Source organism: Balaenoptera physalus, assembly GCF_965194825.1.
Source record: "Balaenoptera physalus genome assembly, chromosome: 4".
Classification (NCBI taxonomy): Eukaryota; Metazoa; Chordata; class Mammalia; order Artiodactyla; family Balaenopteridae; genus Balaenoptera; species Balaenoptera physalus.
In genome coordinates this window covers 47,143,148-47,170,273 of record NC_138891.1, presented here as the reverse complement: position 1 = coordinate 47,170,273, position 27,126 = coordinate 47,143,148, and the positions used below count along the sequence as shown (strand labels likewise).

Here is a 27,126-nt window from a genome sequence, read left to right as displayed (position 1 = left end):
GTGGGTCAAAAAGGATCTTGCTGTGATTTATGTCATAGAGTGTTCTGTCTATGTTTTCCTCTAAGAGTTTTATAGTGTCTGGCCTTATATTTAGGTCTTTAATCAATTTTGAGTTTATTATTGTGAATGGTGTTAGGGAGTGTTCTAATTTCATTCTTTTACATGTACCTGTCCAGTTTTCCCAGCACCACTTACTGAAGACGCTGTCTTTTCTCCATTGTATATTCTTGCATCCTTTATCAAAGATAAGGTGACCAAATGTGCATGGGTTTAACTTTATCAAGATTGCTTTGGCTAATTGGGGTCTTTTCTGTTTCCATACAAACTGTGAAACTTTTTGTTCTAGTTCTGTGAAAAATGCCATTTGTAGTTTGATAGGGATTGTACTGGAACTGTAGATTGCTTTGGGCAGTATAGTCATTTTCACAATGTTGATTCTTTCAATCCAAGAACATGGTATATCTCTCCATCCCTTTGTATCATCTTTAATTACTTTCATCAGTGTCTTATAGTTTTCTGCATGCAGGTCTTTTGTCTCCTTAGGTAGGTTTATTCCTGGGTATTTAATCTTTTTGTTGCAATGGTAAATGGGAGTGTTTCCTTCATTTCTCTTTCAGAATTTTCATCATTAGCATATAGGACTGCACGAGATTTCTGTGCATTAATTTTGTATCCTGCTACTTTACCAAATTCATTGATTAGCTCTAGTAGTTTTCTGGTAGCATCTTTAGGATTCTCTATGTATAGTATCATGTCATCTGCAAACAGTGACAGTTTTACTTTTCTTTTCCGAGTTGGATTCCTTTTATTCCTTTTTCTTCTCTGATTGTTATGGCTAAAACTTCCAAAACTATGTTGAGTAATAGTGGTGAGAGTGGGCAACCTTGTCTTGTTCCTGATCTTAGTGGAAATGGTTTCAGTTTTCACCATTGATGACGATGTTGGCTGTGGGTTTGTCATATATGGCCTTTATTATGTTGAGGTAAGTTCCCTCTATGCCCACTTTCTGGAGGGTTTTTATTCATAAATTGGTGTTGAATTTTGTCAAAAGCTTTTTCTGCATCTATTGAGATGATCATATGGTGTTTCTCCTTCAATTTTTTAATATGGTTTATCACATGGATTGATTTGTGTATATTGAAGAATCCTTGCATTGCTGGGAGAAACACCACTTGATCATGGTGTATGATCCTTTTAATGTGCTGTTGGATTCTGTTTGCTAGTATTTTGTTGAGGATTTTTGCATCTATATTCATCAGTGATACTGGCCTGTAGTTTTCTTTTTTTGTGACATCTTTGTCTGGTTTTTGTATCAGGGTGATGGTGGCCTCGTAGAATCATTTTGGGAGTGTTCCTCCCTCTGCTATATTTTGGAAGAGTTTGAGAGTGATAGGTGTTAGCCCTTCTCTAATGTTTGATAGAAATCACCTGTGAAGCCATCTGGTCTTGGGTGTTTTTGTTGGAAGATTTTAAATCAGTTTCAATTTCAGTGTTTGTGATTGGTCTGTTTATATTTCCTATTTCTTCCTGGTTCAGTCTCAGAAGGTTCTGCTTTTCTAAGAATTTGTCCATTTCTCCCAAGTTGTCCATTTTACTGGCATATAGTTTCTTGTAGTAATCTCTCGTGATCCTTTGTATTTCTGCAGTGTCAGTTGTTACTTCCCCTTTTCATTTCTAATTCTATTGATTTGAGTCTTTTCCCTTTTTTCTTGATGAGTCTGGCTAATGGTTTATCAATTTTGTTTATCTTCTCGAAGAACCACCTTTTAGTTTTATTGATCTTTGCTATCATTACCTTCATTTCATTTTCATTTATTTCTGATCTGATCTTTATGATTTCTTTCCTTCTGCTAACTTTGGGGTGTTTTTGTCTTTCTTTCTCTAATTGCTTTAAGTGTAAGGTTAGGTTGTTTATTTGAGATGTTTCTTGTTTCTTGAGGTAAGATTGTATTGCTGTAATCTTCCCTCTTAGAACTGCTTTTGCTCCATCTCATAGGTTTTGGGTTGTGTTTTCATTGTCTTTTGTTTCTAGATATTTTATGATTTGCTCTTTGATTTTTCCAGTGATCTCTCCGTTATTTAGTAGTGTATTGTTTAGCCTCCATGTGTTTGTATTTTTACAGTTTTTTTTCCTTTAATTGATATCTAGTCTTATAGCGCTGTGGTCAGAAATGATACTTGATATGATTTCAATTTTCTTTAATTTACCAAGGCTTTATTTGTGACCCAAGATATGATCTATCCTGGTGAATGTTCCATGAGCACTTGAGAAGAATGTATATTCTTTTTTTTGTATGGAATGTCCTATAAATATCAATTAAGTCCATCTTGTTTAATGTGTCATTTAAAGCTTGTGTTTCCTTATGTATTTTCATTTTCGATGATCTGTCCATTGGTGAAAATGAGGTGTTAAAATCCCCTACTATTATTGTGTCACTGTTGATTTCCCCTTTTATGGCTGTTAGCATTTGCCTTATGTATTGAGGTGCTCCTATGTTGGATGCATAAATATTTACAATTGTTATATTTTCTTGGATTGATCCCATGATCATTATGTAATGTCCTTCTTTGCCTCTTGTAATAGTCTTTATTCTAGTCTATTTTGTTTGATATGAGAATTTCCTCTCCAGCTTTCTTTTGATTTCCATTTGCATGGAATATCTTTTTCCATCCCCTCACTTTCAGTCTGTATGTGTCCCTAGGTCTGAAGTGGGTCTGTTGTAGACAGCATATATATATATATATGTCTTGTTTTTGTATCCATTCAGCCAGTCTATGTCTCTTGGTTGGAGCATTTAATCCATTTACAGTTAAGGTAATTATCAATATCTATATTCCTATTGCCATTTTCTTAATTGTTTTGGGTTTGTTTTTGTAGGTCTTTTCCTTCTCTTGTGTTTCCTACCTAGAGAAGTTCCTTTAGCATCTGTTGTAAAGCTGGTTTGGTGGTGCTGTATTCTCTTAGCTTTTGCTTGTCTGTAAATGTTTTAATTTCTCTTTCGAATCTGAATAAGATTCTTGATGGGTAGAGTAATCTTGGTTGTAGGTTTTTCCCTTTCATCACTTTAAATATGTCCAACCACTCTCTTCTGGTTTACAGAGTTTCTGCTTAAAGATCAGCTGTTAACCTTATGGGTTCTTTCCAACTCCAGTGTTGAGTGGAGTTGGGTCTTAACTTTGAGACGGAGATCTCTGGGAGAGCTTTTGCTGATTGATATTACATGGGGCTGGGAGGTCTCTGGTGGTCCAATGTCTTGAACTCAGCTCTCCCACCTCAGAGCCTCAGGCCTGACACCTGGCTGGAGCACCAAGACCCTGTCAGCCACACGGCCAGGTAGTGGGGAGTGTCTTGCCTTTTGGGAAGTCTCAGGTCTTCTTTCAGCGTTCAGTAGGTGTTCTGTAATTTTCCACATATATATGTATTTTTGATGTTTTTGTGGGGAGGAAGTTGATCTCCACGTCTTATTCCTCCACCATCTTGAAGGTCCTTCCCTATAACATCTGAGAAGCAGGTGTTCTGGCCTGTGTGATCTGGCTTTGTGTGTCTCTGTGAAACCGGCCTCACTGCATCATGCTTCATCAGATGAAATTTTAATAACCCAAGGGGCACCACTGAAGTCCCAACACATCTTTAACCTGACGCTGTTTTCAAACTCATAAACTCAACATATTGAGAGGCCAACCAGAAAGTATTCAGATTCTTAGTTTTCTTTATTAGCAGTAAATATGAAAACAAGGTTCTCTTTTTTTCACAGCTCTCCCAGGAATCATGAACTGAAGTCTGAGAAAGGCAATTATGTAGAGCTGTGATGGAAATTAACAACTAAAGCAGTGCCATTCGAATTGAACTCCGGATACAAATGCTGGTCCAGGAACCATTTGATTCTGGTCTTTAGATGGCTTGCATGAAATAGATTTTTGGTTAATTACAATAAGGCACAATGGAGGAGACTCCTTGCCTGACAGCTGTCTTCCAACAGCCAGATGAAGAGACACATAAGGCCGGGTCCTGAACAAAGGAGCTCTTGTCCTCGTGGAGTTTGGGGACCTCTTTGGGTCGGTGGGAATTTCTCACCCTCCTCCCCTTCTCGTCCGTTCCCAGCAACTAGAAAGGTAATCACAGAAGGGATCGGAGAGGTGGCGGCAGGGAAGAGGGCAGCAGCTGCTGCAGCCGCCTCTGGCTGTGGTGTGGTGCCTCCCGCAGAATCATTTTCTCTTCTGTGTTTTTTTAGGGTGGAATTCCATCTTGCATGTAGTGATAAATTGGCTGGGGAAAAGGCTATGGGGCAAAATGAAATTACCAAAAGCATAAAAGACATTGTGTTAATATACTAAAGTATCATTTACTACTATGGTTATAAATCCTTTGATTTCTATTATCTCATTTTAATTGATAATAAGATATTTATATCTTTAAATAATGTTTTGATATTTATATATTTATCAATATATTTAAGCTAATCTTTTCTATAGTTGGACAAATAAAGATATTTAGGCTCCAAGAAATTAAACCACTCTTCTAAAATCACACATATTTTGGTTGCTTAGTCATACCTAGAATCCACACCTAGTTCTCTGATTCATTTTTCTTTCTACTATAAATCTGACTATATAAATCACATATTTGATGCAGTATAGTAAATAGATAAGCAAACAAAAATTGGCCATACCCTTTCTTCTACATTTCAACCATTTCTTCTAAATTTTAACGTGACACTGGAGCACAAATATTAGAAAAAAATACAAAAGTTATGCATTTTGAAAAATGAACTCCTCAATTAGACAACAACATAATAGAGTACACTACATTGTGACTATTTATATATTGGGATAATATTAAGAGTCAGAGACTGAATATTTCAACAGCATTTCAAATGTTACAAATTAAAATATGTATAGTTACCATCTCATTTTATGAATTAGATTTTTATAGAAATTACAGACAAAATGAGATATTTCAGACATGAAACTTATTGATTAACATGCCCAAATAAAAATCTATATATTTTTTGAAATTAATGTTTAAAGTCCATCACAGATAAGTGCTACATTGTTATATTCTGGAAAACTTTTGAGTAGTCAACTATACCTATATGGTACTAAAATGAATTTTCATGATTTAAACTGCAATCACTAATCCAAAAGCTGAATTATTGGGTGTGATGACAAATTTTCTATGTCAGCTTGGCTAGGTACCCAGATAGCTGGTCAAATATTATTCTAGAAGTCTATCAATATGTTTTCTACTTTCTTGTCCAGGTTCACCACTAACCACTATTTCCTGTTCCAGGGCCTCTAGGTAAATAACCCAATGAAGTTTGTATTCATTGGTTCCAAAACACTTCATTCTTTATGCTTCTTAGTCTTAGCTCACTCTCTTCTCTCTCCTTGTCTTCAATGATTTTTCAGCACCCTTTCCTTCCACTCCAGAAAAATCATTGCTTATTCTTTAACAGAGTGCCCAAAATTGCACTCTGCTAAGTCCTCTTTAACTTTTCCAGACAAATTTGTCATTTCCTTCTCTGTGCTCCCACTGTATTACTCACACTTAACATGTAGTATTAAATATTTCTGATATTCAAAAAGTTTAAACAATAATATGAGAGAATCATGCTCACACAAGCTATTGTAAGAAACAAAATATTATCAGTAAAATAGAAGCAACCTTCTTCTCAGAGTTAACCACTATCTTAATATTGGTATTTGTTGTTTTTATAGATATTTTATGTTTTTATTACATTTTATATCCTTAAGTATATAGAGATATACAAATATATAATATATATATTATTTGCATGTCTTAAAGTTTTAAATTAATATTCTCTATATATGTATTAATATGTATGTATTAATATATGTAATATATGTGTATGTATGTGTGTTTGTTCTTTCTTCTACAACTGACTTTTTTGGAAAAGAGGTTCAATAAATTTGTGGTGTATAGATTTATGAGGAAACTTGTGGTATCTTTGCATGGCATAGATGTAACTTATTTAATGTTATCCTGATAACAGACATTTTGGATGTCTGTAAATTTTTTTGCTGTTACAAAATCTGTTGCTCCAATATCTTTGTACATATATGTGCATTACTTTCTCTAGGCCTCACACTAAGAAGTGGAATTGTTAGCATCTAGGACATGCATATTTTACCTTAATTTTTATATACTGACAAATTGTTTTCCAAGGTGGTGTTCCAATTTTATCCAACTAACAATGCATAAAAGTTCCCACGGCTCCATATGTTTGCCATCATTCGGTGTTGCTAGATATTTTATTTTTTCATAATTTAATGGATGTGACATAGTATCTCACTGTGCTTTTATTTTCCACTAACTTCGTATCCTCTTGGTCATTTACTGTTTTCTCTTCTGTAAATTGCCCATTCATTTTTTTTTTTTTTCTTCCAGTTTACAAGACATCTTTTCTGTAGCCTGTGATAGCCTCAAGGGCAGAGGCCATGTATTATTCATTTTTCCACCCTGGCATTTTATGATGATCAATTAAATGTTTGATGATTGAAAATCATAAGTTCCCGATAGGGGCTGGTGCAGGCATTTGGTATCTTTCTCATGTGATAGCCACTACATAAGTTCTTACATTTATGTTACCAGTCAGGGTACAGTTTCCTATTGTGCTTTGAATTTTGATATGCTTGGTTAAAAAAGTTAATTCAAAAAATATTCTAGTGGAGAATAATGATACATTTACTAGAAATGCTGCACATGGCTTCCTCTGCTTAGCTTAATTATAGCAATTTTAAGTAGTGAAATCCTGTGGTGGAAAATATTTTTTAAAAGTCTGTCTTTATTTTTGTAGTCTTAAGTATATGGCTAGGAATTCATAAGGCATAACATTTATAAAAGTCATAGTGGAAATGTTTTCCTTTGTTTTCTGTTGAATGTTGCTCAAAATAAATTGTATGTTAGCTGATGCCTGTAAGTATTTAGATTTTATAATAATGCTGTAGTTTAAATAGAATGTGTTTCAAAAGATTTTGAGCTTCATATGAACAAATTGTCCAATATTTTTCTGTCTATGCCAATTATTATACTTAACATTTATTGGGCTTCTGTAATGTACTGTTTGAAAAATATAAATTATATAAAGCATTTAGTAGAGATAATTCACATTGTAGAATTTAGAACGTAAAGATGTTCAAATTGCTACATACAAGGCAACCAAATTTTGACATATTAACTGTTGTGACCTTCCTTTTTATTTAGGAGATATTTGGAAAATTCTATGTTCACTTCTTTCATATAAAAAATGTGACTCCTCAGAACAAAAACAGTGAAATGGTTGGCTTTTGATTTTGAAAGCTAAGGTCTAGGCATATGCAAAAAAAAAAAAAAAAAGGGGGGGTCAGTAAAATGACAAAGTTTGCTTTTCCTAACATTGAGTAATACCTCAAATTAGTTTGACAGGTAGGAGGGACAGTATAATGTAATGAGAGCAATAGAATAGATACAGTATCGATATCTGAATAGAGGGTCTCTGACTTGCAGGTACTCTGGAATGAGGCCGAAAGGCCCATAATGCTATATGAAAGAGTTCAGATTTATACCATAAGGAATGACAAGGCATTGCAAAATATTAAATATGGGAGTAGCAGGATTAGATTTGCATTATACAATAATTAATATGACTGAAGAGTGAAAGATAGAGGAGGGAGTGGTTAAAAGTAGGGGCACTTAGAAGTCAATGGCAGGTCTTAAGGAGAAATGGAAACTGAACAATTGATATACAATGGGGAAAGGGAAGAATAAAATCTAGAGTGGTTGTCCCAGATGAATTGAGAGGGCTTAAGAGTAATAGTAACAATAGCTAACATTTATATTGTGGTTGCAATATGCTAAATAGTAGCTAAGCAATTGTAGCTAGTAAATGTTTAACCACCAGCTCTCTGGAACCAGGGCTGGGTCAGGGGAGGGCCCTGATTTGTAGTTTGTCCATTGTTTTGGTGTAAATACCCCCAGTATGGCCAACTTCAACCTACCAATAAAATATCACTCAATAGCAGTTGGTCAGAGATGTGAAAAATCTGCTCTCACAAGCTGGTGTGAGTTGGCTCCAATATGCCACTAAATTTTTTTTTACATGTGTTAACTTATAATCCTCATGACATATCTGTCTAAGTCAGGGTTTCTTAACCTCGATATTGTTCACATTTTGAACAAGATAGTTCTTTGCTGCAGGGTACTGTCCTGCAAGTTGTTGAATGTCTAATATCATCCTGGCCTCTACCCCTTAGATGCCAGGAGTACATCCCCCACATTAGTTGTGACAACCAAAAATGTCTCCAGTCATTGTCAAGTGTTCTCTAGGGGAAAAAAAAATCAACTCCAGTTGAGAATGACCACTTTAAGGCATATAATTTTCTTCTTTTCCATCTTCTTTTCTTCCTCCACTTCTTCCTGATTCTTTATTTTCCTCTATTTCTTTTTATCTTTGCAAATGAAGAAATTGAAACTTAGAAAAGTTAGATACATTTTCCATTGGACCATTCAATATATAAACTCATAGTCTGACCCCAAAGCAGATAGATGGAAGGACAGATAGATATATAGCGACATAGACATAAATATGTAATCTCAATGCTATAATTATTGGATAGGAATTATCATGAATCAACCAGTCCTTATCCTGACACCCATTTTGCATGGTCATTAATTTCATCCTTGGTTTAACAGAGAGTTTCTGCTTGTAGAATAAAACAATATATTAAAATTAATAAATGATTAACATTATTTTAAGATAAAATTTTGTTGTGATCATTCATAATCATATCTCTGTGACTCAGTTTATTTTTTGTGAAAATGGGATAGTAATATATCTACATCAAAAACTGTTATGCAAAAAGTAAAATAAGAAAAAGACAACTACTATATGATATCCCTTATATGTGGAATCTAAAATAGCTGAACTCACAGATATGGAGACTAGAATGGTGGTTACCAGGGGCTGGAGGGTGGAGAAAATGGGAGACATTAGTCAAAGAGAACAAATGTCAAGTTATAAAATGAATAATTTCTGGGGAATCTAATGTACAGCATAGTGATTATAGTCAATAATAATGTATTATACACTTGAAAGTTGCCAGCAGAGTAGTTACATCAGTACCTGTTTTCACTAACTGAAAGAAATCTGAAGAGGATTTCCACTTAAGAAAAAAGCCGTTACTGTACTAATACAGATATTTTGGACAAGCAAATTGGCATGACTGGGACTTTTGGAAAGTAGGGGAACACCCTTTGCTTTAGGCCATTTCAGCTTAGGAAAGGTTTCAAAGGAATACTCTACTTTCAGAAAGCACGGAAAACCTGTGTTAGCTAACATTATGGTAGTAATCATTTTGCAATATATAAGTGTATCAACAAAATCAACAGCTTGCACACATTAAATTCACACAGTATTATATTTCAATTATATCTCAAAAAAGCAGGAAAAAACCCGGCTTGTTACGCATATTAACTAAGAGACCTACTCTGCTTAGAATAGTGCCTGGCACATAATTAGCTATAAATGAGTCTTAGTATAAAGCAAACAAACAAATAAAAACAATGAAGAGAGATACTATTAAAGAGTAGCAATGGTTTACATATTTTCAGTTTTATCAGATGTTAGGAAAGTTTCAGGTACAAATTTGGGGAATCATAGGTTTCTAAATCTACAAGATAAACAACAAGACCTTGCTCTAAGCACATCACAAATGTTTTAAGAAAATGTTATGATGACATAAATTGTCCTACAAGTATAATATATTATACATCCTCTAAGACACATAATGTTATGGATATGCATACCTAAAAGTTTGGATTGGTAGTTTATCAAAAGAGGAAGAGGAAGAAGTAGGAGGAGAAAAGGGAGAAGGAAGAAGAGGAAAGAGAAAGAAAAAAACTATTTGGAAAATTTGTCTACTTCAGTGTCATTTTTCTTTTTCAAAAATTTTAATTATTTTGGAGTATGCTCAGAGGTCAGTAGCGAACTCACCATAAGTCTAAAGAACAAGAAGCCTGGGAATTAACTTAGGAAATTATTCTGAACACATGTGCCAGTACATGGTTTAACTCTCAGTAAGTAGAAAAAGTCTAAAAAATTTTAGTACAAATAACATTGTTTTATATGTCCCTTTTAGTTTTTGTTTAAATATCTATTGTGCCTTGATTGATAAATATGATTAAATACAATGCTCTCTAACTTCCCCAACGAAGTTAAGGAGAAACTGGACTGAAAGTACAAAATTCCAAGTCCAGCTGCAAAATTATATTATAAAAGTTTCCATTAAAGGCAAGTGTTTTCAGTCCCCTCCCGTCCCGACCTACTGATATCATCTCCATAAAACTTAACATTTCAAAAACTTTTGTTATATATTTGATTTGTTTTTGGTTATTTGAATGAAATAATTTTTAGATCTTCTAAGGTGAAAATTTTCAAACATATTTTGTATAGCCCTTTTATCTTTATAATATATTATCGTATTTGAATACTGCAATATCTCAATCCTGGTGAGTTAAGCAAAACAGGACTTTTAATCCAATTTTTAGAATAAAGAAATTAAGTCTCAGGGAATCTTACATTATAACTTTAGTACATACAGCAGGTAGCTGCCAGAGATAGTAGGAATGTGATCTTCCTATCCTTAGTGACTTAACCAAGCTTGCTTTACACTATAAAAATTCATTCTGATTTCATTTATGAATGTAATTTAGCTCTCTGTGAACCCTGCAGGGGTCCTTTCTTTTCCCCCTGGGTAGTTTTAACTCATAATGAGTATGTCATGTTTGCAGATTTCATATTTTAAAAAGTTGAATTAAAATATACTTTCCATTTTAAATTTACTAACTTCTGATACATCTGTCATAATAATTTCCAAAAGTTGTGAGCTTTCAATAATTAAACTATCTGAATAGTTTCCCCATGTTTCCAATTTTGTAACACTCATCCAGCAAATATCAAATGCTGATTAACGCCAGACTTTGTTTTAGGCATAAGGGATACATGCCTTATTTATTGGAATTCACACTAGAATAGTTTTCATCATAGAATGGATCCAATGAAATTATTTTGGTATCACAAAGAACTTAAATACCAGCTACATAATCAACCTAACAGAAGTACATATATTTATTTAGCCACTGTTTTTAAGTACCTAAGAGGAAGTATAACATGGAAGTTATCTGGGGAGTCTCTGATACCTGACTTATCTTAAACATAGCTTCACCACGTACCAGCCATGTAAATGACTAGTGTCCACATCAGTAATATGGGAGAATATGTATGTCTATAATATAAATTCATATATATTATATTTATATATACATATAAGAGAGAAAAATTACATGTCAAGAAATATTAGTACCTCATATAGCCTTAACTCAAATAGATATGTCCTAGAGTACAGAAGAATTATAGAACATCAAAAAGCTTAAAATTCAGCTTCTAAGACAGAACTGAAGTCACATAATACAGTTGGATGACAGAATTAATTAGTACCTAATGGAATCTTGGCACTGGACTAAGTGCATGGATGGAGGGGGTTAGAATACAGAGGAATGATATAACATTCATCCTACCTTCTAGAAGTTTTCGAATATTAAATGTAGCAAAGTCCAGGATTCTTAATTGTAACATAAAAAATCTGGACTGGTCTTTGTCACAGTTTCTTCCCAATTTAATACTCTGTGTTCAGTGTACCAGTAGCAACAAACAACTCAAGAGGTTAGAGCCTAAGCACTTGATGCAGTCAGCAAGTGTTGTGAAGGTGAGAGGTAAGAAAACTCACCAAGCATTACATTCTCAAGGGGAAATATTAGCAAGTAGATCTTAAAGAATTAGTAGGATATGGATAGAATAAAATGGGAAATCATTCCAGGCCAAGGCCAACCATAAGACTGGAATCGAGAATGAGTGAGCGAAAGTAGCAGCATATAGAAGAATACAAGTGGGATAGTCAAGACGATTTGAGGCTTTAGAATTCAGAGAGAGGAAATATTTTTGTTGTCATAAACGGCAGGATTTTCTTTTTTTTTAAGATAGAGTAATATTTATATTTATCTATCTATATCTATATCTATACCACAATTTCTTTATCGATTCATCCATGGAAGGGCACTTATGCTATTCCCACATCTTGGCTACTACGAACAATGCTGCAATGAACATAGGAGTGCTGGTATCTCTTTGAGGTACTGATTTCATTTCCTAAAAGTACATACAAACTTGGAGGACAATCCTAAGTGAAAAGCCAGACACAGAAAGAAAAATAGTGCATTATCTCACTTCTATGTGAAATCTAAAAGGTTGAATACATGGAAGCAGAAAATAAAAAGGTCATTACAAGGGTCCAGAGGGTACAGAAAATGGGAAGATATTGGTCAAAGTGTACAAAGTCACAAGGATGAATAAATCTAGATATCTAATATACAGAATGACTACAGTTAATAATACTGTGTTGAATACCAGAAATTTGTTAAGATTGTAGGTTTCAGGTGCTCGCAACCCACACAAAAATGGTAACTATGTGCTGAGATGGATATGTTAATTAGCTTGACTGTAGTAATCATTTCACTGTGTATTTGTATATCAAATCATCATGTTGTATACCTTAAATATATATATCATTTATTTATTAAACATAAATAAATTTTAAAAGAAGAAAGAGAGAGGCTTTGTAAATTTTGAAGAAGTGACATAACTCAGTAGTCTAATTACTCGGGCAATAGCAAGGAGGATGTATTGAAAAGATCAAAGCCTAGAAACTAAGGTATGAGTGAAGTGACCCTTTCTGTAGTTGGACTGTAAGGAGGTAATATCCCAGGGTAGAATCATAATAGTGAAGATAAAGGAGAATGGAACTGAGACGTAGATTTCAGAAGTTGGACAAATACAGAACCTGAAGGAAAACAATGACTAAAAGATTACTTTCTGGTTTCAAACCGAGGTGATTGTAAGAATGGGAACGCAGCCAACAGAAACTGAAATAAGAGGAGGGAAGTGTTTATTGAGGAAAGAAATACTCTTCATATGTGACATATTGAGTTTTAAGGGATGGTTAGTTAGCTACCACATAGAAAGCTGAGTGGTGCAGCTTATAAATCAATTGGAAAAAACGTCAGAGATTTAAACTATGTAGGCAGCCATGTAAAGCTCAGATTGTGAGCCTGGGTAATTCTGCAAGGAGAGAAGAGAATGTTCCAAGAGTTGAGTTTTAGAAATAACCACTATTAAGATTCAAGAGAGGGGAAGGTGGATCAAGAAGCTAAATTACCTATGAAACGTCTATTGAAAGAACTTATGTAATGTCAATTGGAATAGCCCCTGAAATGCCACATTTTTATAGCCAAGAACAATTTTAAAAGTCAAAGAATACAAATTAAGTTAGAAAAGAAATATATGTCATTTCATCAAAAACAAATGTTGACATTTTAATTAGGCATGCCTTTCCTCTCCTACAAGTCCTGCGTAACACATAGTACATGTGAATTGAACGTGGGCTGTTTGTGAAACTGAGCTTGAATATTCAATATGGTTGGCAAAGAGAACCTTATCTGGTAAACTGTGACTATTGCTTGATGTTGTGGTAATTAATTTGAATATTTGAAACCATATATCTTACCGGAAAATTCATAAGTCTAAGATGGCTTTTCTAATCTATAAATTATTTATAGATTATTCACAGGAAGAAACATTTTCTTCTCACCCATTCTTCTTCATATGTAGATTTTTGCTAATTCTTGTTTGTTTTATTTGTTTCTAGATTCATTTTCTCTTGATGCTTTTATTTTACTTTATGTTATTGGTCTTATTAATATTATTTTTATTAATTTTATTCATTAGATTTCAGGGAACATTATAGTTTGTGGAAAAATATTCTGCTATGTGCATTTGTAAAAAATAACAATTTTTAGAATCAGAACCAATATTTCTGATATTTCAACATTCAACATTTAATATTTTTTACCATTTACTTTGTGGAAACACTAAGTGCTTTATGTGCACTAACGTTTCATGTACAAGACAATGTTATGAGGTAGGTATTTCTGTTACACGAATGTTTTGAACATGAGAAAAATGAGTCATGGTGCAGTTAAATAACCTACCTAAAACCACACCTGTATGACATCCCAGCTGCTTTCTTAAGACCTCTGAGATTTAATGACAAGACAAATTTTTTTGTTACTGTTGAGGTGAAGTCATTAGAAAACAAAGAATATTGGGTTGTTTATTTTATGGTTTCGTTTTATTTTCCTCCCCATCTGCACTTTGTGAAATCTGTTATCATTTTAAGTTTGTCTAGCAATACTACTTATTCATAACTTACTTATTTCTGATTATCTTCTAGGCACCACAATGATATTTTAGGCATCTGACATCAAATGGAATAAAGTGACTGAGATTTTGGTTTTATAGATCTAATGTTTGATTTTCTACTAGTGTGAAACAATAAAAGAGAGAAAACACTTAGCACAGTTTATTTTGCTTTTTTTCCCCCAAGAAACATATTTTATTAGTTTGCTATAATACCACAGACTGGATGGCTTAAACCGCAGAGATTTATTTTTTCACAGTTCTGAAGGCCAGAAGTCCAAGATTAAGGTGTCGAGAGGTTTAGTTTCTTCTGAGGCCTTTCTCCTTGGTGTGTAGATGGTCACCTTCCGGCTGTCCTCATGTGGTATTTCCTCTGTCCATGTGCAGCTATAGTGTCTCTCTGTTTGCCTAAATGTTCTCTTCTTATAAGGACACCAGTCAGATTGGATTAGGGCCCCACCATAGCACCCTTATTTAACCATAATTACCACTTTAAATACCTTCTCTTCAAATTCAGTCACAGTCTGAGGTACTGAGGGTTAGAACGTCAACATATGAATTTGGGGAAGACATAATTTAATCTATAATGTATTATTAATAAATTCATAATATATAATCAATAAACACAGATTTTGCATATATTTTTCAGTAATTGATACATTAGTGGGTAAAGTTTTATAAAAGGCAAATACCTGGTTACCTTTCTGATACCAGATTTAAGTGTTACTAATCAATGTTAAATGTAACTTTAGTCTAAACCAAGTCTGAAGAAGTATTCACTTTGAAGTATCTCTCTGCAATTATAGCCCTGAAGGGAATATCTAGTTTGTTCTCTGAGTTTTAATTATAGATTATTTTAGGATTTGGCAATAAAGGACTTTTACGAATACTTCCCCCATTCTCTATCTCTGTTAGAGGAGGTCTTGTCCCAATCTAGTAATGAAACCTATATTTGAATATAAGAATCTTTGGCTTCACAGACTTTTATTTTGATTAGTTGATGTTGGCCAAACTCAAATTATTGTGGTTGTGGGTCTTTTGAAGTATTGTTTTAAATTTGTTGTTTGTCACTTATTATGGGTCACAAAATAGATTTAGTTTGTGAGAGCCATTATTATTATTTCAAATGAAACAGACTAAAAGAGAAATAACAGAGTACAGCATAGGTTTTATGCATTTCAGGTGTGTGTGTGTGTGTGTGTGTGTGTGTGTGTGTAGTGTCATGATGCAGAAAGTGTATTTTTAATGTGCCAGAGTTAAGAGGTTCAAAAGTCACCATTCTAAACATATTGTAAAAAGGATAAGTATCAGATTTGCTTCTGAATCAATAATCAAAATCCCCTATTTAATTAAAGATTTTAAGTAATTTCTGAGCCTTTAGAGAATAGAAGAACTACTTTAAGCCTAAATCCACAGGTACTTAATGAAAAACCTTTTAACTGGGGCCATAGTAGCCAAGAATAAGCACTTATTATCAGCTACAGCTATACACTTTATTTTCTCATTCCTGAGAACCACTTATACACCAGCCATATCACTTAGAAATAAGTGTGGCTTGTGATGAATGTTGTAGACAGAATTCCCCTTGGAATTCAATGTTACTAATCAGAAATGCTCATCTTAATGGGTGACTCCAGATAAACTGAGGGGTCATCTAATTTTCAAGATATCACCTAAAGGAACAGAACAATTGGGCCACTGTCTCCCAGATCAGTCAGTTCCTACTCTGTTGTCAAGAGTAGGAGATTCTTCCAAGAGGAACATATGTACCTGAATTTTGGGGTCAAAAATATGCTGTTATGTTTTACTAGCATATTATCTTATATATTTTAAATGATATTAACATTAGACAACAGCACAACATTGCTGCAAATTTTCTGATAATTTAAAAGATGTTTTATCTTTTTCAAAATTGCACTATTAGTAAATAAATATATTTGGTATTTTTATTATTTATTCTTCCCTAATCAGTGCAATCAAATCTGTAAAAGAAAGCCCCTGTACACACATTTATTTATAGGGATCCATGTTAGTGCTGCTATCATGAAAAGATAAACAGGAAAATAAACAAAAAATTTAAAACAACACAGATATTTTGGAAAAAAATTTGAATGAGATAGGAAAGAACAGCTGAAAGATACAACAGATAGAAGAAGAACATATTTAATTTTAGGTAGAAACTATTTAACAATTGCACCAGGTTAAAAAGAATAATCCATTGCTTAAAAAATGAAAGATAACATAGTAGAATAAAATGAAAGCATATCTGATAATGCCTAGAATAGACATTAAGGGGAAAGCAACAATGATTTCATAGAATTTAAAAAATAAATTATTAACACTTAAAACACATAATTAGCACTATTTATAATAAAAAGAACATAGTATAAGCTTTAGGACTCATAAAGAGATACTAATAAGATTGACCCAGGAAAGGAAGAGACTGCCATTAAGAAGAGAATAAATGAAACATAAGAGAAGTGAACTTTGCTAAAAGAGCTTGTGTATGCAATATCAATGTGTTGTAGTCTCATAAAATTTACCAAGTAAAGCAAACAGATGACCTAGAACATAACCAAAAAAAAAAAAAGTAAGCTATTTCTAGGTCTATTTTCCTTAACATTAGACTTCAGAAGACAGAAGACAGAGGAAGATAAAATAATGAACCCCCAGATTTTTCCAAATGAGAACATTTAGAAACACTTATAATGGCAAACAAATGAAATAATGACTAAAACAAATAGTCAAGAATTCTGAAAGGATGTCATCCCTTCATAAAAGAAAATATAATTTGAAATTAAAGAAACCTATTAAAATAAAGTTACAAGTAGGGAACATATGAAACATATGAAGTATATTGCTTCACCACTTCGGAGCAGGAATATGGGAAGGGAGGAATGAAACAGCGCAGAATTCTTGTTTGAAGTAGGACCCTCAAAATCTGTCTTGGGGTCTTCTAGGATATTGTTGTTTAAAGCTGGCTTTTCTTTCAGGGTATTTTTAGGGACTTTTTGAGATAAAAATCCCCATCACCAGGCACTTCCCACCAATGGTTGTTTTTACCCAAGACAGTGAGTCCTTGCTTCATGTGGCTGCAAATATTTCTTTTCTCAGTTCCAAGACTTCTCTTGGTTCACAAGTCTCATTCTGCTGACCTCTCTTCTCCTCTCCAGGTGGCAGTAGTATGCAAAACTTAACACAACTTCATTTATTCTTTTTTTTTTTTGAGGTATAGTTGATTTACAATATTATATGTTTCAGGTGTACAACATAGTGATTCACCATTTTTAAAGGTTATACTCCATTTATAGTTATTATAAAATATTGGCTATATTCCCTGTGCTGTTCAATACATTCTTGCAGCTTATTTATTTTATACATAGTAGTTTGTACTTCTTAATTCCCTAACCCTATCTTGCTCCTCCCCTTTTCCCTCTCCCACTGGTAACCAGTAGTTTGTTCTCTATATCTGTAAGTCTGTATCTTTTCTGTTACACTCACTAGTTTGTTTTATTTTTTAGATTCCACATATAAGTAATATCATACAGTATTTATCTTTCTCTGTCTGACTTATTTCACTAAGCATAATACTCTCCAAGTCCATCCATGTTGTCGCAAAGGGAAAAATTTCATTCTTTTTATGGTTAATTCTTAACAAATGAATGTTTTCACAACCTTCTCTTATTATTCTTCAAGTAAGGGAAGGCATTTAAGAGTCTTCAAGACTCCCAAAACAAGCTCTCTCCAATTCTTTTGACAATCTGCATGTTGCATTTGACATTTTGTTTGTGAATTTCACACCTACTGTATGTCCATGTCACACAGAAACTTAAAATTTAAAATATCATTGCCAGAAAAACTAAATTAAAAGAGAAAAATGTAAGTAGAATAATGAAGGAACTTCAAACTAAGTTAAATAAGGAAATTTTGACCTTGTGGCTTTGACTATGTAAAAGATAAATTTGAGGAAATGATATTTGTCTTCAAATATTTGAGGAAATAAAATTAGAGTTGTTGAAAAATTGATAAAGAATATAACTGTTTCCAGGGGGTAAAACCTTATAGGAGAGAAGTTTTTCTCAATAAAATTGAGATCTTTCTAAGAAATGAATGAATAAAAGTTGAATGAATCAACAATTAATGAGTGAAAACAAGAAAAACAAAAGTCATCCTCATAAGCAATAAGATACAAAGGACACTGATTTCTGAGATTACCTAAATATTTCCCCATATCATTCTTTCTTGTCAAAAATTATAATTACTCTTAACATTATAAGTGCATGGAGGACAAACAGACACATGCATTTTCTCACACATACTACATCATTTGCTACTCAGGAGGTCAAGATCCTTTCATCCTGCTCAATATTTTTACTGTATTCACAGCTTTAGAATTTTGCTTGGCAAATATGCAAGCATATCAAAATGAAGTTCTCATTTTAAAAAATGCACTTTAGATACTGGAGTCAAATATTACTTAGTAGTAGATTTTTGTGTTTTACGGCCTTCGGTTTTCAAAGACAGAAAAGTCCTCTGGGTTCTTTATTAGTTTCTGCCATTCTTGAAGTGGTAATAAATAAAAAAAGTTTTCTCATAAAATAAACTGAATATTTCACTGGTAAAAAGTGATTATCTTCTTTATTCCCATGGCTGACCTTAATAACTCACAAACTCCGTAGGCATTTTGTGTTGTCTATGAGTTATGAAACTTTCATACTCATAAAAGAAATAGAATAATCACCCTTCACTGCAGAGATATTCTACACTCCTCATATTAAATCAGTAAGAGGCACATGGTTCCTTTTGATTGCAAGAAGACTGAATAAACATGTCAGGTATCTATCTAAATTCATATGTATGACACCTGAGGATCACTATTTTGAAAAGGGATTTTATGTCTGCATTGCCAATTTTTTTAAAAAGTCTGGACATTTTATTATACTTGACTTGAATTAGGAAAATATGATTCTGTATAGCCTAGTACATTTTAGGAGGGCTCCTTGACTTATTTTATAATTGCTTATTTAAGCATATCACCTTCACATTAAAAAATACAATTAGATTATTTTAGTCTGTCATCATTATATTTTTATAGAAAGAGATTTAGCAATTATGTTAACTTGTAATTTGTACGTATCATCTGCAGAACACCCACTGTGGTATATAAAACCGTGGGGATTCCAACAAAATTGGTTCCCTGACAAAAACAAGGTACTGCATACACTGCATTAACAGAAATGACTAGATCAATTGAACTTTCCTGAGAAACATAAATAATGCATCTCTCTATACTTACTGAATAAATAACCCTAAACAAGACAGAAGGATATGATAGTGAGACAACATTTTATATTTTAGAGGTAGCAGTCCTTCAAAAATAACAGTATTGTTCTCTTTTCATTTATGAAGAAACACTGGCTGGAGAAGTTAATAATTTATTCAGGAATACAAAATTATATTTGGCCAACTGAAAAACTAGAACTAATTATTATTTAATTAATTTTATTTTTTTTAATTAACAAAGAAAATTTGAATCTTCTTGGTGTACAACTTTAGCACATGTATAGATTTGTGTAATTACCACTACAATCAGGACATAGAATGATCCCATTGCCCCAAAAACTCTCTTGTCCTGCTCCTTTGAAGTCATATCCTCTTTCTACTGCTAACCTCTGGCAAACACTGAATATTTTTTGTCACTGTAGTTTTGGCTTCTCCAGTATGTCATATAAATGGAATCATATAATATATAATCTTTTGAAACTGACTACTCTCAATCAGCATAATGCCTTTGAATTCATCCATGTTGCTAAGTCTGTCAGTATAGATTATTATACCAATATATATATTATTTATATATATATATATAATATATATATATTGGGGGGTTCATGCTAGCTCTTCTGTGCATAGTAGAGTATAGGCAAGAGTAGAAAAAAGAAGAAAGGTAGGACAGTAAGGAGGCTAGAGCTATAATCAAATGTGAGAAATGGTGACATATTCTGGAGGTATTCATGGTAGATGTGAAAAGAAACAAATACAATATATATTTGGAAGTTGGGATTGACAGAATTTGCAGTGTGAGGAAAAAAAAATCAGGCATTATTTTTTGCTGTCTTAATTTCTGTGGGCTTTGAGGTTTCTCTGGTTTAGACACCTCTGTACCACCTTATTCCATCCTATATTTGCTCTCCCTAGCCCTAGTTTTCCACTGAATGAGCAGAGTAACTGTATAATTAGATTCAGTTGCACAACCCAAAGAGGACACCATATTTAAGGTGTGGAAAAAGATGTTAAATGTCTTATTTATGTCTTTGCCAATGAAGAACCTAAAATCCACTCAAATACTCAAATACAGTAGAAGAGATATTGAAAAACTGGCAGAATGTCTTCAAGTGTACATTTAGAGTAAATGTCATACCAGACTACTGAAGAATTAAGTATTTGTTCAATTGTATTTTTGTTTTCAATTTTTATTTGCACTGTCTAACTTAATAGCTTATAGAATGATTGGATTGGATTGAAGAACTGGCTGTAAATTAAAAACAGCACACAATAATATTATTGATTTAAATTGCACTGTTTATATCTAAGTAAAATGTTTAACTGCTATGTATGTATCTATCTATCTAATATTTCATACAGGTTCTCTTTATCCTCCAAACCTGTAAGTTACATTAACTTTTTACAATTTTTACATGATTCATGTTAGTTCTGTTCAAAGCAAAGGAGATCTGTGGTCAGATAAATAGAATAACCCATTGAGTGTATGACTCTTACCCTTTCCAAAGGTTACTTATGCATACTTCAGATATATTCTAAGAATTCATTATTTAAAGAAAGTATTATATTTTATACTTAGAAAACATGGTTTTCCTAGGATTAACTCCAGGTGTTAAAAGAACTTTAACTGTGGATACAATTTTTATTAATATGTTATATGTAAATTATTAACAGATTAAGAAAGTAATCAAAAGTCATATCAAATATTCTTATTTATATCTAATATATATGTCCATAATTTTGCAAGAATATACATATGTACATATATAATCATGAGCAATAGAAAATACAAATTTTAATAAATAGAAAAATAGAATGACTGAAGGAAGGCAGCATAAGGAAATGCCTCTGGAGTAGGGAGTATTTTGTTTTCATGTTTACTTGATCTGCTCTGTTTGTCTGGATCTCACTGGAGTAATCTATTCACCAGGATTAAACATTCATGAGTCCCTTAAAAGCAGGTGTTTAGTTTTTCCAACTCTGAATATGGGAGTTCCAAAAAGGCTTCACAGAAAAGTGAAGCTCTCATAGGGGACTGTTTCTTTTTGAAATGTTTAATGAGTTTTCAAGACTCTCACTGAATTTCAATAAAGTTGAGCTGTTGACCAGAACACCTGCTTGGCTTTGAAGACCACTTTCAGTTTAATTTTACGCTTGTTTAGGTTCAAGTAAAATTAAAAATATACCAGCAGCATTTAAAAATTAAGATGTTATTTGCATTAGTTCCTTTGGTAAATACTGTTACAATATCCATCTAGAGATACTCACTTGATAGTAATAAGGATATCATAAGAATATCTTTGGGGTTTCATAATAATTTAAAATTAATTAAAAGAACTATTAGTTTAAACTGTAATCATTTTCAAACACAATAAACACAAGAAGATCTTAGTATTTAGTGTTTTTAAATTATTATTTATAATACATTACCTAGAATCTCTCTTTTCATTATCACTTCCCATTAAATTTTATCAAGTAATATACAGTGGAATTAAAATATTTTAATGCTATTAAAACAAAAATTTTATTCAATCGAAATCAGTATTTTTAAACCTAGAAAGTTGTTTTGGGGAACACGTATTTATATGTGTGTGAGTTTAACATTGTGAACTATATACACACACATATATAAACACACATTCATATATGCATAAATATGTATATATATAATGCATTATTACAAAACACACATTATTACTATAAATGACATTGAGCTTGAAAACTGAGGCCATTTTTTAATGAATGTGGTTATTTTTTTCCCCATCCTTTTGTTTTGATCTATTTCATATAACAGGGTAATACCTTAGTGAATACATTGCTGGAGGAAATAGGCTGAGGAACCAAAAAGGGATGAATATGGTGTCCACAGCCCTCCTTTCCCTCTTCTTCTACACTGTGGCCTCTTCCTTCATTCCCAGACATCCAGGGCCATTTGCCTATGCTTAAGCCACCCCCTTCACCACTTTTGGGTATTCTTTTATTATTGATTTACTTTAGATATAATTTTATAAATACTTGTTTCATTGTAAATTTTCATTGAAATAAATTAAGATCTTGGTGAGAAAAAAATTCTGACTCACAAGTCCTCTAAAAGTTATAACAGGTTTCTACCATAATTCCATCTGGTTTCTTTAACGTCAAAAATCCAGAGCACAACTTAAGGCTTAAAATAAGTAATGCAACTTATTTTTTAATAAACATGTGCATTTTTTTAGAGTACTGAAATAAGAATTTAGAGCTTGAGTTCAAATTCTGAGTCTTAACGTATGATGCTTGGGTAATTAACTTAAACATCCATGGATCTAATTTGTCTTCTCTGTAAAATCAAAGAGTTTTTACTAAATAATTTCTAATCAAACACTGATAGCAAACTATGGAAATGAGAGCACAAAACAGAAAAACAAAACAAAACAAAACAATTTGCCAATGTTAGGGAAGTAGGTAAATGTGGCGATATGGTTGATAATCTGGTGCCCTATGCAAACATTAGAATTCATGTTTTATATAGCATATACTAGGGGACAACACTCCTGATATCATGGCAGAAACAATTCCATTAACAAAGACTATGAACCTAATTTAACATAGAAAATAAAAATACACTTAGGAAAAATGCCTAAAATAAAAAGTACTACAATTTTATTGTATTTTCCCCGGTTTTAGGAGTATGTGTACTCTTTCTATACTTTTATAGTCTTTGTTTTATAGAATTATTATAATTTCTCTTATTATTAGGAAAACCATGCTATTTTTGAAAATGATGGATTGATGTACTTTTAGGCAGTAATACCAAGGCAGTATTATCTTGATCTCTTGCCTAGTTGTTCTTAGTAGCATAAACTGTGAGGATCCTGAGTAAGACAATCACAAAGAAAGCAAAGCAATAATTTATTATTAGCTAGGATTTGGCTTACTCCTATGGTAGAGCTCTATCATGCGGAGCTGGAATACGAACATGGCACCTTTCTGCTGTACTAGGAAAGCCAAAGTCTGGAAATACGTCTTTTCTTTAAAGTCAAAACAGGTTTTCTATTTATGTGCTGACTTATTTGTACATCAAGTATTTATTTTGCACCTGCCATTTCCTCCAAGCAACAGGAAAAAAACCTATAAAAACCCCTGCCTACATGGAGTTTATATTCTAGTGGAGGAAGAGGAGATAGACATTAAACAGGTAAACAAATAAAAGGTAAGGTACATCAGATAGTAAAAAAATAATAAAGTCTACTAACACAACATTGTAAAGCTACCATACTCCAATAAAAATTTAAAAAAAAAAGAAAAAGAAAAGAATAGGCACACTATAATTTGTAAAACTGTCCTTTAAAAATTAGGAGCAATGATAGGAAAAAAGAAAGATGTATTGAATCTAAATAAATCTCCCTGCCTGTGCAAAATTATCCTCTTCAATATACTTTGTAATACTTCATCTAGGCTAGTTTTAAATGTCTCCAGGGATTGTATTAGAAATATTGTACAGAATAACTCTATTCTCTAAACTTGCTAACTATAATGAGTTGCAATAAGGGTGGAGTGGCAGCCAGAATAATATTTCTATTAAATTTTTGTCAATTTAAGTAAAAAAAAAGAAAATAATAAAGTCTAAAACTTCAATGTTAAATAGAGAACAGGGAGAGGATACAATGATTGATTCAAGCATATCCTCTGCACCAGAGTAGAAGATGGTTTAGCTCATGAACCACAGAACTGTGAGCTTTTGAGCCTGAGGCATCAGGTAAAGAAGGATGTCCTATACAACAGCACCCATATTATGGCATATGAATGGGAGAGGGAGAGAGAAATACATGAAAGAAAAGATGGTAGGGCTTTCTTTCTTAAGAGCCCTGGGTTTATGTCCCCTTGAGACTTGTGGAAGTGAGAAAGCAGGAAAGGAAACTGATTCCAATGAAGGGAGCACAATAAATTAATGAGCACCTTCTTTGGAAAAATTAACCTTGCTGTTATTTCTACTCCATTATGTAGGAATAAAAATGCAACAGCAAAAGAAGTCTCAAAAAAAAGGAAATCACAGAAAATAGCCACTAATTCTTACTACTCTAGTTATATTGGAGAAAGTCTCAAAAGGGACCATAACTATGTATATTTGAAATTTTAACTCAGTATACCAATATTACCCATTGTCATGGTTACTCATTTTATTATTCTAAAACCTGAATCACCCTTTTACTCTCTGGGGATGAAGCGACATGACCAGTTCTTGGAGACTGGAAGAGGATGCTATGAAGGAGTTTTGAGTTACCTCTAGAAATTTAACAAGGATTGTTTCTAAAGGGATTATGATCTATGACATGTAATCTAGCAGTTACAGATCCACCAGAAATATGATCATCAAATGGCTCTGTCTAAGCAGAAATACTAAATATACCACTTAGGCATACTAAATGGAGGACAAGGGACACAAGATTTCCTTCAGCCATTATAATTATATTTCCTCTTCTTTCTTGGATTTGATGTAGGCCCTTAATATCTGTTGTTAAAATGTGTCTTCTACCAGTCTATCCACAGTTGATACTTTTAAAATAATGGCTTTTATGGTATCTAAAAATTGTAAATGACATACATTAACTCAACACTGAACTATGCATTTTCCATATATAAACTCCTGTAATTTTCAAGCGTGTATACACACACACACACCTTATATGTTAGTTTATAATTATTCAAAAGTTTTACACATCAAAAAAACTGAGGCTCAGTGTAAAAGTAAGGAAATTCCCAAGTTACCAAGAACCAGAAGTGAAATCCAGTTCTTGTTTCCAAGCCTCTGCACTTTTTACTGACTAAAATTTTCCTCAGGCATGATGACAATGATAAACCCATATCTCTTAGAGCACTCTTTACTTTAGAAAGCATTTTATTTCTTTTACGTCAGGTAATCATATCATCAGCTCTGTGAAGAGAGTAGGATAAGCATTTTTATTCCCATTTGACAGGAGAATGCTTTCGAATACAAAAAGTGCTATACAAATGTAATATGGTATTATCAATGTCTTTGAAAACTAAACTTGAGTGGTAAACAATTGAAACAATATTTACTGTACAATTCTTCCATTTACTGCATCAAGATCCCATTGATTTTCTAGTGTGTCTAGGACTAGGTCGACAGTATGTGTTTAGTGATGAAATACAATCTAAGTTGATGATAAAGTTGTCAGAAGAAAGAAATATACCAGTATCAACATTTGTGCTAAAACTTCAGTTGTTAAAAATGAAATGCTACTTCAGGACAACAAGCTCCATTGCTTAAAACTACAGTTTTATTTCCTACACAATGAACTCTCTTAGAATTCCTGAAGTTAAATGAAGCATAGATTGGGGATATCCACCATTCTCATCACAGCTGTTGCAAAATCATGGAGCACATTGCCAGCTCAATGGGAAAGAAATTAACTGCCCATCTGTGCAGTATATATTTTTTGGCTTCTCATGCTTGATTAGTGGGAGGATTTTTCAGTATACAATAATCTAACCATTTCACAGAGATTATGTGTGAAATTGAAACATGAACAATAAGATCCTTCCTTTACCTGGAATCTTCTAGAAACAATTAGGACCTACTGCATGAATAAGTTATATTATTGCAATTTAACAAAAATATTTGAGAGAATTAGTATCTCTGAATCAGACAGTTAAGGATTAATGGCCTCAAAGCTAGCATTTGATGGACATTAGATATGTGCCCTTTAGGAGTAAAGTAATAGCTATAATATTGAGAGGGGGTTAATATTTTTGTGACAAAAATATAAATGCTGCCTGAGAAATAAATAGTTTGCATATGACTTTGCTAGTCCTCATTAGAGAATCACCAGCAAAACATGGCCATATTCTGCTTTAATAAACAGAAAACTCTTCACAAAAGAAGTCAACATATATGATCAGTAGACTCATAACAGTGAATATAAAGGAAATTTAATGGAAACTTGATAGTAATCATTAAAAAGCAATAATCAATGTAATAAAATAATGTATGACTTCAAATGATTGAGATATTTTTAATTATGGCTACTTTACACAGTGCAAAGTCTGAGCAAGGACTAGAAGATGGCGAAATAAAAGTATAACATTCACGTTCAATCAGTATTTCTCATTTGTCTACCTTAGCTCACTTATGCAGCAGGAAGATAAAGTTCAAAAGATAAGGAGAAGAAAGACATTCTAAATCAAAAGTGCACTCTACTTTGTAACCAATAGCAAAAAGGTAATATATTCAGTAAGATGTTGCATACCACACAGTCATATCCTGAAAATTAATTCATTATTTAGGTAGTGTTCAGCCTTTCATTAAAGAAAAGGAATGCAAATAATAGATCTTTCAATACAGATAACGTTCATATTATCTCTAAATGTCAGCTCTTTCCTTAAACATTTTAAGGAAGAAACTTAAAAGCAAATGATATGTGGCTTTGCTATAACAGAAGTGAGAGCCACAGGCTATGAAAAGAGGGAGAGGGATGGGGATAGGAATCAACTAGCCAGCCTGGGTGAACTTCGAGTTTAATTTGGAAAGGTTATC

At 32.9% G+C, this 27,126-nt stretch overlaps 1 protein-coding gene across 1 annotated transcript in view; it reads right to left on the bottom strand.

The window, feature by feature from the left end:
• Window positions 1-280: 280 nt before the first annotated feature.
• LOC309659142 (uncharacterized protein) overlaps window positions 281-27,126 on the bottom strand; it is a 58,037-nt gene continuing 31,191 nt past the window's right edge. The window contains exon 3 of the mRNA XM_082458464.1: window positions 281-4,279. Within this exon, the coding sequence (XP_082314590.1) occupies window positions 4,207-4,279 (73 nt within the window). The 3' untranslated portion in view covers window positions 281-4,206. The remainder of the gene's footprint in view (window positions 4,280-27,126) is intronic.